The sequence below is a fragment of the Stegastes partitus genome, unplaced genomic scaffold (genome assembly GCF_000690725.1).
Source record: "Stegastes partitus isolate 25-593 unplaced genomic scaffold, Stegastes_partitus-1.0.2 Scaffold524, whole genome shotgun sequence".
NCBI classification, from domain to species: domain Eukaryota; kingdom Metazoa; phylum Chordata; class Actinopteri; family Pomacentridae; genus Stegastes; species Stegastes partitus.
This window is the reverse complement of record NW_007578255.1, coordinates 334,349-346,701: the sequence shown is the minus strand read 5'-3', so window position 1 is coordinate 346,701 and position 12,353 is coordinate 334,349. Positions and strand designations below refer to the sequence as shown.

At 39.9% G+C, this 12,353-nt stretch overlaps 2 protein-coding genes across 3 annotated transcripts in view; one reads left to right on the top strand and one right to left on the bottom strand.

The window, feature by feature from the left end:
• LOC103361694 (zinc-binding protein A33-like) overlaps positions 1-36 on the bottom strand; it is a 3,194-nt gene extending 3,158 nt beyond the window's left edge. Inside the window, exon 1 of the mRNA XM_008287846.1 lies at positions 19-36. Coding sequence (XP_008286068.1) covers positions 19-36 — 18 coding nt within the window. The remainder of the gene's footprint in view (positions 1-18) is intronic.
• slc1a1 (solute carrier family 1 member 1) overlaps positions 1-12,001 on the top strand; it is a 19,066-nt gene extending 7,065 nt beyond the window's left edge. The window contains exons 2-12 of one of the 2 annotated variants that reach the window (XM_008287835.1): positions 1,011-1,151; positions 4,892-4,984; positions 5,153-5,267; positions 6,172-6,214; positions 6,355-6,450; positions 6,867-7,051; positions 8,146-8,253; positions 9,624-9,746; positions 9,857-10,051; positions 11,529-11,663; positions 11,761-12,001. In XM_008287835.1, the coding sequence (XP_008286057.1) occupies positions 1,011-1,151; positions 4,892-4,984; positions 5,153-5,267; positions 6,172-6,214; positions 6,355-6,450; positions 6,867-7,051; positions 8,146-8,253; positions 9,624-9,746; positions 9,857-10,051; positions 11,529-11,663; positions 11,761-12,001 (1,475 nt within the window). The remainder of the gene's footprint in view (positions 1-1,010; positions 1,152-4,891; positions 4,985-5,152; positions 5,268-6,171; positions 6,215-6,354; positions 6,451-6,866; positions 7,052-8,145; positions 8,254-9,623; positions 9,747-9,856; positions 10,052-11,528; positions 11,664-11,760) is intronic. The other variant, XM_008287836.1, reaches the window with a different exon arrangement.
• The last annotated feature ends 352 nt before the right edge of the window (positions 12,002-12,353 follow it).

The following is a 12,353-nucleotide window of genomic DNA, read 5'->3' as shown; positions in this document are numbered from 1 at the left end:
GAAGAGGCAATGTCCTACAGCAGTAAAGTCATTCATTCTCTTACCTTGATTGCCTCTCCCAGATGATATGGTCACTTTAAATCTATAAAAGGTGTTTTTTTTATTACTTTGGAAATCAATTCCCTTGAGTTCGCGGAAGCTCGCAGTTCCGAACCCAACTCCGCCCATGGCTGACTCTAAAAAACATCGCAATTAGGCTGGGATAAATTTGCATGACGTCTTCACAGTAAATCTTTACAACCTCCATAACAGAAGCTGTCAAATATGAAATCAACGCCAGCAAACTAGCAACGTAGGATGAGTATGTGCTGTCACTGATGCTGAAAGTATGACCAAACAGTCACAAAGAGAGGCAAAATGACTGGATAAGATGATACACAACCACAAAAAGAGGAAACACAACCACAAATGAATGGAAAATCACCCAAGAAATACAAAACACATACAAAAAGATGCACAAAAAAGTCTATAAAGAGATGTAATCAGTCATAAAATAATGGCAAATTGTTGCGTACACTGCAGATCTTAAGTGCTGCCACTGTTGATGCAATGGTTCAGGTTGGTATCCACAACTGGACTGAACAGCTATACCTCGTGGAGAATCTGCAGTCTGATAAAAATGAATAAATGAGTAAGTTAGCGCTCAAGAAGCAGGTTATGTTGTGTATGTTCAGTAGGTATATGTGTGGTTGTGTCATCCAGGTGCAATCTGGTGTTTTTTTTTTTTTTACAATCATCTTTAATGGTGGTCTGTCATGTGCGATAAGACAGTTTTAAGTGCATCACGAAAATCGCTGAAGTGGACACGTGTGGCATTTACAGCTGAAGAACACAGCATGTGTAACGCATGGCAATATGAATTGTGCCTCATGACATAGCAAAACGGCACTGACTTGTGAAATAATGTGACAATGAGAGTTGCACATGAAATCGCAATGCAGTTTGTTTTTTTTTAAATCCTGAGAAGTATCTTTTTCTTTGATTTGACTGTCTTTCTCCTGTCGTTGCAGGGATCAGTTTGGGCGTCGTGGTCAGAGAGTATGCATCCCTCTCCCATCTCCACAAGCAGTATTTCGGCTTCCCAGGAGAGATCCTAATGCGAATGCTGAAGCTGGTCATCCTTCCACTCATCATTTCGAGCATGATAACAGGTAACTTGACTTGATTACTGCATTACAAAACATAAAGATCAGTAAGTCTGTTTTAGATTCGTAAATAGGTTGATACTTGGTATGAACCAAGACAACAAAATCAACAAGATATCTGTGCTCCTGAGGCACAACCAAGTAGGATTTGGAGTTAGCGAGGTAACTTCAGGTTTAACTTTTGGCTTTGACAGCGTAACTTATGTTGCATCCAGTGGTTTCAGAGAAAATATCAGTGCATGTAAAAGCACCATCTACTGACCAATGGCTCGTCTTGGAAAATGGTATTACCTTTGCTAGAAAATAATGTGGAAGTTGGTGCATGAATTGGGCAAGACGAGCATAGATATGGGAGATACAGATTCTCAGTGGAGGGATGTTGACCTCAAGAAATTTCGAAGCCATTTAGTTGCTCTGGTGATCTTTTAATAGCGATATAACCCTGAACCAGAGACCGGTAAATCACTAAACGCTTTTTTGTTTCCTCCTAGGTTTGCTTGCACCAGCTGTTTCTTTCAGACTGTATAATATTTTGATAATCCTCATACTGACGTTGGACTTTAATTTGTTCTTCTCGTGAGAAGAGACTGATCTTGTGCCAACACCACCTGGTGATGTAATGAGGCAATAACCAATTCTGTGTGACCACTTAGCGGTTGTTAGGCTTAGTGAAGCCAGATAGTGAAAACATATCCCGGATATGTTAAACTTGTTTTGTAGTTTTAGGCTTAGGGTGAACAGTGGTACCTGCTGACAGTGGTCAAGGGAGGGACGGACCATGAAAAGGTCCACAAGGTATTGAAAAATGTGTTGGAACAAGACTAAAATGGCCCTAATTAACAAACGACAGGATTGAATGGACCAGCCTTGGTTGGTGGAGGCTGTTTGGGCATATCTGAGTATGTTAGCAAGTGGTGGTCATAATGTTTTGGCTCTATGACATTGTCACTGAATCCATGCTTATGCATCATGTTCTGTTTCAATATACTGAAAGTGTACTAGTGTAGGCACAGCTCAAGCAGATCTGATTAATCAGTTCAAAAATCTGGGCACTTTCTGACATTTTAAAGGAAAACAAGTTAATCAATTAATAGATAAAGTATGTGGCAGATGTATTGAGCCAGCGTGCTATGTCAAAATGAAATAAAGACTTTAACGATGTCTAGAGATAAGCATCCCCTAATGAGATGCAGTCAGTGTGCCAGACTGTGCACATCTCAGCTTCTTGCAGTGAACACCTATCTGGTTACACTCACACATCTACTTTCTGCTGAGAGGAAACCAGTGAGGAGTAACACACAGCAGTCACTCCAGTGAGATAACTGACACTCCAGGTGACTGCTGAAGAATGCCGTGTAGCAGCTGCATCACATCTTCCCCGACTAATCCCTTCATCTCACCCACAGCAGCGTATCACTGCTCCCTGCTAGAATGGAATTAGATGAAAAAAGCAGCTCCTTCTTACGACTCATGGCTACAAAATGAGGAAGCGTCACTGTGAAGCGTTGCCAGCAGCTTCTGACTGATTTTGTCACTTAAGCGTATCGTACCAACTGAGCAGAATTCATAAAAACCTTATAAATTATGATGACTGTCATGTGTTGCTAGGGAGAAAACTTTTCCATCTTGGCACTGTGTTCCATTGTTTGTCTTTAATACCAGCTCCTGAGGTGGCGGTTGTTGACTGCTGGGATTTGTTGTTCCCACTTGATTTCCCTTGAGTTTTCTCCACCTGTGTGTCACTACTTCAGCTCTACTGTAACTATAATTACCAGAATTTTAAGTATCACACTTGGATTTCTCATTTTTCCCATCAAACAAGTTTAGAGAATCAATGGAAAATCAACCTGAATTCACTTTATTCAAGTTGGACATCACTACAAGCAGACTGTTTTCCACTGCAGGAACTTGTAAGCCATTTTAGGGAAGCCTGAACCTTTGTTCTGACCACAAGAACTGCCCCTGTGCAAAGTCTATGGAGATAAAAAAACCAAACCCAAATCCATACATTGGGATAGATACTTCTGAGCACCCCTACGAGACTTGACACCAACTGGCCACACACAAATAGCTATTGGCTGTTCTGGGAAGGTCCCTTAACCTGAGCAAAGGAGTTGTTTTACCCCAAATCTTTCGCTTCCCTAACCATGTCAATTTTTCACATAAGGCCATAACCAATGGTGTAAGAATAGCCAACAGTGCCAACAGATCCCAAAACACTTGTGCATGAACCAGCATTGAATTCTTATGTTTATTTCTGAGAACTTGTTGTGGTATGTCATTCCGAAGAAAACTACCAACATCTTTACACTTAGCATCAAACATAGTAAGAATACAGTAATTTCCCACTTAAAATACTATTGTGAAATATTAGTTTTCAGGAGGTTTTTTTTTTATTTCACAGTTGTCAACGGATTAACAGATGATATGTCTAAACTTATTTGGAGGGGTTAGTGCCAAAGTGGGCCAAACCACATTTACTGGGGTCCAAATATTGTGTTGCTAAAAAACAATCATGGCTGTTGGAGGAGTCATTATCTGCATCCAAAGATGTTTCAACACTGTCCAGAGATAGAAGCAACGACTTTGTGATGACTTCTTTAAGCTTGAATTTTGACTTTCCTTTTTGCTGAGTGCCAAAGCAGACCATACCACATTTCCTTCAGTTTGAGAAGAAAACAGACTCAAGGTTTGTCTTGCTAAACAGCATTGATGAGTTTACATGGGTCATCATAGGAAACTAGAGATTCTTTTGAGGACCATGGGGTAGAAATAGATGCTTGGTGGTGGTTAATTAAGTTTTTATTTTTACCTTACTGTATCTACGAGTTGAGTTTTTACAGGGCTTGAGGTTGCACTGTCCGCCATCTTGAATCACAAACAGTGCAACTACCTGCGCCTGCGATATAATGGTCAGCAATTCCTGTGGCTTTTCCCAGTTTGCCACTAAATTTTCATGCCAAAACCATTATGGACAAAACTTCAAAGTTGCATTGTGACATTACTAGTGGGCTGTTGGTTGGACTACAAACGAGTAGACGACAAACACTTATCAAAAAAAAGTCAACTTTGGATGTTTTGTGGCTTGGCCCACGTTGCCACTGAACCCCTCATTTAGTGCTTGGTTTTCAGTTGAAACGTTTTTGGCAACTTTAGAACCTGAAAGATTTTCAAGGACTTATTTTATTGTAGGAGACTCTGCTTTAAAGATTTTTGTTTAACTTCTATACTCTGCTGTGCATGGGGTCTACATTATTTCCAGGGAAGGATGTCCTTTTAAAAAATGACTCCAAGTCTAGTTAATGTTTATGGACATCTAACTTTAAATTGCACAACAGGCGGTCTGTGACACTTCAAGGTATGCTATCAACTTAGCAACCATTTGTCTATTTGTGCTTAGAAATTGCCATCAACTTGTAGATTCAACTCCCATTTATACATTTATCTGTGAAGGCTATATATATATATCACAACTACTTCCATTTTTCACATAGGAACACATGGCTTTCTCCTGGATGTGTCATATACATTTTACAAATTACCAAATAAAATACCAGAGTAGCAAGTTTTGTCATTTGCACGCTGATGTGTAATTACAAACTTCTGGTATTGTTTTGATGTTCTCACTGATGCACCGAGAGTGTAAAATCTTTGACTAGGTAAATTGTGGTATACAAAGATCTAGTTGTGTCTCATGATACTTTGTAGGACGACCCTTTGGTTCTAATTGTGCTTTTTGTGGACAGGTGTTGCAGCCCTGGACTCTGAAGTGTCAGGAAAGATAGGTCTGCGAGCTGTTATTTATTACTTCTCAACAACAATCATTGCAGTTATTCTTGGTGAGTTAATATTCTCCTTGACTCTAGACTTTCTTCAAATTCTCCTGTTTAGTTACTTTAACATGTCGGAGTTGATCATTTACTGCTGCGGTTGTGGTCTTTCCATTTAAATAAAACCTACTTTGTGTGTCGTTGTAGCAGTGCAGTAAGTTGTGTCATTGTTTGCAGGAATTATTTTGGTAATGACTATCAAACCTGGAGTCTCTCAGACAGCTGACCACATTGACAGAACTGGGACCACGCCTAATGTCACTACAGTGGACACACTACTGGACCTCGTCAGGTGACCTCTCACAACGTGGAGCTGCAAACGTTTCATGAATATTGCAACATACATTCTGTCATTCCACTGCATCGAAAGACAAAAGTGTTGTTCCAGATGAGATCTTTACCTTCTAACATGTGGTTAATGCTGTGACAGTCAAAGCACCTTTCCGACCAAGTAGTTTTGGTGGTGAACTCTAACCCATCAACAGGTGAAAGTAAAACTTGAGTTCCAAAATAAAAGGAAATTAAGTGGAAAACTAAAGGTCAACACAGTCTCATGATCCTCAGTGTCACCCAGTTAATGAGGATATTTTACAATGGAAAAACTATACTGACGTTAAATATTGACCAGAGTATCTTCTGGTTGTATAAGGACAAAAAAAAAAAAAAAAAAGTTGAGGGGGAAGTTTAAACCTTCCTAAAAGTAATTTAGAGATTGTCTGTTTCTTAAAGTTAAATCAACTCAAAGGGTTAAGTCACCTTATGAAAGCAATGACTCTCAAACCGTTACAAGAACTTAAAACGTTAAATGTTTCAAGTTATTTGGGTTGTCAGACAGGAGTTTTATGAGCATTTTTATTTGAAATAAGATACTTTTTAGCAAACTGAGGCATTTAATTTATCTCTGAGCTAACCTCTGAATAATTTCTTAAATGAAAGGAGGTGACTTTAGTTGAAAACGATGCAGCGGAAGCACTGAAAATCTCATTACCACACGACTTTCTATTGATAAATTCTTTGCATCTCATTAGATGGCATCTGCATAAAGCTGATTTTAGGGTTTTAGCTCCATTTCCTCTAAAGCCCACAGCATTTAGTCTCCTTATGAATATGAAAATCACTCCCTTCTATCAAGGAATGATTGTGATACACAAAATTAGCTCCCATTCACCTCCAATCTTGTCTTTCCCCATCAACAGAAACATGTTTCCAGAAAATCTGGTGCAGGCTTGTTTTCAGCAGGTAAGAAACTTAAACATCTATCATCAATCCCACTGTCTACCTTTATTGAAGTGACTTTTAAATGTACATCCATGAGTAAGCAGCATGAAGTTATATGAATGTGACTCTGAGGCTATCAAACGTGTCCAATCTCATTCTAGTACAAAACGAAGCGCAAAGAGCTGGAGCCTCCGAAGGTTTCAGTCAACACCACCACAATTCCACCTCTTGCAACTACTATCATGGCAGCAGTGGAGGTAGGTGTGCACATTATTCGCTTTACCTACAGATAATCAGTACCTTAATGCTAATGATAGGTGGCCGTGTTTGTCATGCAAAGTTGCCCTTGCAGCAAAGAGTCACCAGTGTCTTGTATTACAAACCTCCAGGAAGGCTTTTGATCTTTACATGACAACAATGTGTCCTTGTGGATCCAGCTGCCGCACTTTAGCTTCATGTTTCCGCACCTGACAAGTAGCATCTGATCTAAATGCAATAGAAGACCCCTTAATGAGTCATAAGTAGTCACGGGTCAGCGGGCTGTAATCCTGTAGAAACATTTGCACAGCTCATCAATGGGTCTTTAGAGTCAGCTAATGCGGTTGTGAAAGCAGCCTCTTGGCCTAGTCTTGGTTGACTGAATGAATCGCCTCTTTGTGTCCTGTCTTGGCAGAACATCACCAAGGAATATAGTATCGTCGGCACATATTCGGATGGAATCAACGTATTGGGGCTTATCGTGTTCTGTGTTGCTTTTGGCCTTGTCATTGGGAAAATGGGAGAAAAGGGTCGCATCCTCCTGGAATTTTTTGATGCCCTGAATGAAGCAACCATGAAACTGGTCCAGATAATTATGTGGTATGTATTAAGGAATGATTTACAGCTAGAGGCTTCCAAAAGACCAGGAAAGTTACACTCTACATGGCGGAGTAATGATTAATGGTTTTTCACCAATGATTTCTGGATGCTAACTCCATCTGCTTAGGAACAGCTACGAAAAGCGTATAAACGGACCTTGGCCCAACAACAAAAATGCTAATGACTTATGCTAATTAGCCAATAAGCTACATGTAGTGGCCACAACACTAAACAAATTGCTACCAACAACCAACACCATTGGAGCTCATCATAATGAAGTTCATACTTTATCCATTTATACCTAGATCCCCCTTGCTTTTTGGCAACTTTAGGCGAATGAATATGACTGGTACAACCAGAACATCTGTCTCAGATGACAGTTCAAACTGTTCTGATCCAGAACAATGTTACTATGTGACTTGTAGAGGCAGTTTTCTTGTTATATCAGACTAGCAGTGGGGTTTGTAGCAAACAGACCATCTAAATAATTAAGGATTTAAAGAAAACTCCTCACAAATTTTGCACGATTACGCCCACTACTGGTGCAATGAAGCAGTGACACTTACTATAGAATCATGTGGCAACACTGCTATTTAAAATTCCTTTCCTTTTAGATTTTAGTAGCACAATCATGCCATCAAAAGCTTGCATGTTTACAGCAACAAGCTACTTTTTTTTTCACCAGATAGCAGGTTGCAGTTGCTACTTACCATAGCTACCCCAATAAACCAACACAACACAGCATGCATTCTACTTGTAAGACATTTTCACATCTACTCATAACCCCACATATATTGAAGCAGGTGTTTTGGGTTGGGATTTGTTGGGTGGCAGAACTCTTTGAATTTGGTGTTGATAATATTCAAACATATTTTTACACAGTGTATAATGGAAAAACTCAAATGAAATGAAATGAAAAATACTTTATTCATCCCAGAAGGGAAATTCAATTTTTTCAAAATTCAATTCAAATATTCACTTTGTTGTTGGCGAAGGCTAGAAAAATGAACAAATTCATTCATTCATTCATTTTGACCAATAAAATGGGTTAATTGTTAATGCTGTAGGCCAACTCAACCTTTACGTTTTTTCAGCTACATGCCCATAGGAATCCTGTTCCTTATTGCTGCTAAGATCATTGAGGTGGAAGACTGGGAGATCTTCAAGAAGATGGGTCTTTATATGGTGACGGTGCTGAGTGGGTAAGCTGTCCCATTATTCTGTATCCGCCTGTTCCAGACACTGGGATTTATTGTTGACATTTGGGCCGATTCTCCCTCCAATGATACTGTAAAAGCTGAGCTCTGTGTGGGCACTGATAAGGGCCAAGGACATTTAAAACTGCTCAACCTGCAGATGCAGTAATGAAAGCTTTGCTCTTGCCTCTAAATCTAAGTGACACCATTAAAGACTGTACTGTAAATCCCCTCTGGTTAGGTCAGAGGGTGAGTCCAAGGTTCTGAGCGCTTCATGTGATGCCATCATGTTTTTGTTTTTTATACTATGTTCACACTTTCATTTAATGTTCTTGAAGTAGCATACAATGGCTGTAAAATGTTTTTTTTTAAATATCAAAGTTAAGACAAACATTCACAACCTTTTTCAGAATCACTGTTGCTGAAATTGAGAATCGAGAACTCAACTGACATTTGAATCTTTAATCCTTTATTCAAAGCCCTTTATCAGTATGAATGCCATGGTCATTAATTCTGATCAGACACTTCATTAGGGCTGTGAGAAGTGGAGGGTGTTACAGTCACTGATAAGCTGCAGACAGCGATCACACCAGTGAATATGTGCTGTGCAAGTGCTGCAGGCCGGATTGTCAGAAGGGAGTACAATCCAGTCTCACTATCTGCACCACCTTACGGCCTCAAAATGGTTCATACAGTCCTCAAGTGGCTGAAGCTAGACTGTTCACGTGTAGGAAATTGTAATACTCTATGATGCAAACACAGTTTAAATTAAAAATATGATGATTTGAAAAGAAAAACATGGAGGCTGCAAGGCTAATTTGACATCATAGTTACATTTGGGTACTCTTCAGCACCTTTATTTTGCCCATGTGTTACGCTGCTCATAGCTGGAGAACCTCCAGTGTTTGGATTGTGTGAAACACAACTGGTTGAGTAAAGAAGAGGAACAAATTGATCTCAAAGTGACTGCTTCTTTGATGAAAAGTCTGTTGTTTAAGCAATGGTACATTAAAACTTCGGGATCAAAGTTTATGACGACTTCTTAGATGCATTTCGGCGCACGACATTCAGTAGGATCCAGTAGGCTGCGGGAAGCTACACTCTGGTTTTGGCCTATGACTGGCTTAGAAGTGGCCAAAGTGCATGGGTATTGTACTATTTAGAGCCAACCGCATTGCCAAAACGATGATTTTTCAGATGCAAGGTTGAAATACTTAAAACTGGTGGTTAACAGAAGCCTAAAGAATTCAGGAGAGTCCTGTGTATCGATGTTCATCTGTGTGCTATTGGATTGGATCTGCTTCTTTAAACGTTTAACATTGTGCTTGTAATGCAGTATCCACTTGTTCTCTAACTATGCCCATTGTGTTCCTCAGTCTAGCTATCCACGCCACCATTTGTCTGCCACTGATCTTCTTCATCATCGTAAGGAAGAACCCTTATACATTCACACTGGGGATGGCTCAGGCTTTGGTGACAGCGCTGATGATCTCCTCTAGGTCAGAATCCTTATTGTGCCCGTAAAGTCAGATCATATTTGAACAATATTTTTCCCAAAGTAGCAATACTGCTACAGATTTTAATGACTGGCTGTCCTCATGTCTTCCAGCTCTGCTACCCTGCCTGTCACCTTCCGATGTGCGGAGGAGAACAATCGTATTGACAAGAGGATCACCCGCTTCGTCCTCCCAGTGGGTGCCACCATTAATATGGATGGCACAGCGTTGTACGAGGCAGTGGCCGCCATCTTCATCGCCCAGCTGAATGACTACGCCCTAGATGTGGGCCAGATTGTTACTATCAGGTACATCATTTTAAGTTACGTGAATTTCTAATTGTAGATTATAAAACTATAAAATTCAGATTTATTACCAGGGTAGAGGTTTGTCTGTTCTGCACGTAGACAGTTTAAAACATGCAAACATATCCAGCCTTAGAGGATATTGCGATATCAAATGCGAGGAGATTGTATGATATGAGTGACTGCAGGTACCTTCTTGTAGTATAGCATTTGGAAGATTTCTCAAAAATCTTTTGCTAGAAAGGAAATAAACAAACCAAATTTCTCAAACAAGATCATGATTTAGTCGAGACATTCAGTTTTGACTGTGCTGCCATAGTACATAAGTATGGTAAGATGATTTGTCTTAGATTTAGAGGATTTAATTACCAATGAGCAAAAGGACACATTTCACACTGTACTAAAAATAACAGGTTTTGATACTCAGCCTTATTACCAATAACAGAAACCAATGGGTTTCAATCAGGCTTATGCACATTTGTCTGTTCTAACTTCACATATTCATACAGTGGAGCCCAAACTATAAGTAAACACACTTCCACATTGCATTTGTTCCCAATTTAATTCAATATGTTCCTTTAAAAAAAAGGATATCAGCTTAACAATTCGAGTGAAAAGTTGATTGCCAGAATGTTTTAGTATTTGTTTGTGCCCATTTTGCTTTATTGCATAGACTTTATCAGCTAATCCAAACCTGATGAGTCAAGTTTCCCAGCATGATGCAACAATGTTCCGAAGAACTTCTTGTCATGTCCGGGAATGTTTGTGTTTCTCGGTCTTCAAGTGCCCCATAAATGTTCAGTTGCTTTGAGGTCAGGTGGTTGTGGAGCAAAGTCCATGACGGTCAGCACTCCTTGATTTTTTTTTTGGTTTTCAAGTCAAAGCTTTGAAGTGAGTTTGGCCTCAGTATCTTGCTGCAGGACAAATTCCATTGTTTCCTATTAGTCTCCTTAAATACGCCCTTCTAACACTGCCCTTAATCTTTAACTGGCAATAACCAGTATATAGGACTTTTTTTTCAACATATACTATAAAATGTTGGCTTGTCTTAGACCCCCCCAAAGAACTTTGACCTTGTTTTTTCTTCTGAGATGTGGTTTAGACATGCTCATCGTCCTCTGAGACCATGACTAGACAGCTTTCTTTAGCTTTCATTTAGTTCTGATACCACGCTTCTTACCAAGCCACCAATGAGTCAATCAAATCCACCAGGGTCATCTGAAGGCTTCTTCAATGGAAGACTACAACTCAAGGAAACTCAACCTTTTGTACAAAGGAGTTAACACAATCAGCACCATTAACATGCTTCAGTTTGATTGTTGACCTAGAAATTATGTTAATCCCAGGGTGACATGAAAATATGAAGTCAGACTTTTGGACCCCATTGTATATTTTAAGTGATATATTCATATGTAAATCACAAATTATTGGTTTCTGTATTGCAACTACAACTAGTTTAAATTGTATCGTTTTGTTTCAGTATAACATCAACAGTTGCCAGTATTGGAGCAGCAGGAGTCCCTAACGCAGGTCTTGTCACTATGGTCATCGTCCTAACAGCGGTTGGATTACCTGCAAATGATGTCACTCTGATAGTTGCTGTAGACTGGCTGCTGTAAGTTTGGAGACTGTTTTTTCTATCTTTGAAAAATTTGAATTAGAACATACTGGAAGAACAATGCTGCAGATTTATTGTGACTGGTGTGTTTCAGGGATCGGTTCCGCACCATGATCAACGTCCTCGGCGATGCTTACGGAGCCGGTATCGTTCAGAAACTCTCCAAGAGGGAACTGGAGAGGATGGATCTGACATCAGACGTGGATGTCGCCAACCCTTTCGCTCTGGAAGCCACTTTGGACGATGAAGAGTGCGAGAAGAAATCTTACGTCAACGGAGGCTTCACCGTCGACAAGACAGATGCAATCTCCTTCACGGAAACCTCCCAGTTTTAGCCTCTGGCTGGCTCAGAGGAGCAGAAAGTGCCACGCTGCTATGGATGTAATGCAACCTTCCATCATGTATCAACACCAAGACGAGAGAGTTAAACTATCCAACTAGATCCATCCAAGCTCCGACGTCAGCAATAGCAGCCTCCATTAAGCTTACCCAAGAAGATTGCCCTTCATGTTGGACATTTACAACCACCACTAGATTAAAGTGCTTCCTTCTTAAACTCAAATTGTGCCAAGATTAAGAAAAGTCAGTTTTCTTTTGAATAAGAGTGTGTCGAAGATACACTCGAAAGAAGAGCTGTTTGTCTGTGTGTGTGTGTGTGCATGAGGATTTTCTTTTTGGATGTATCTG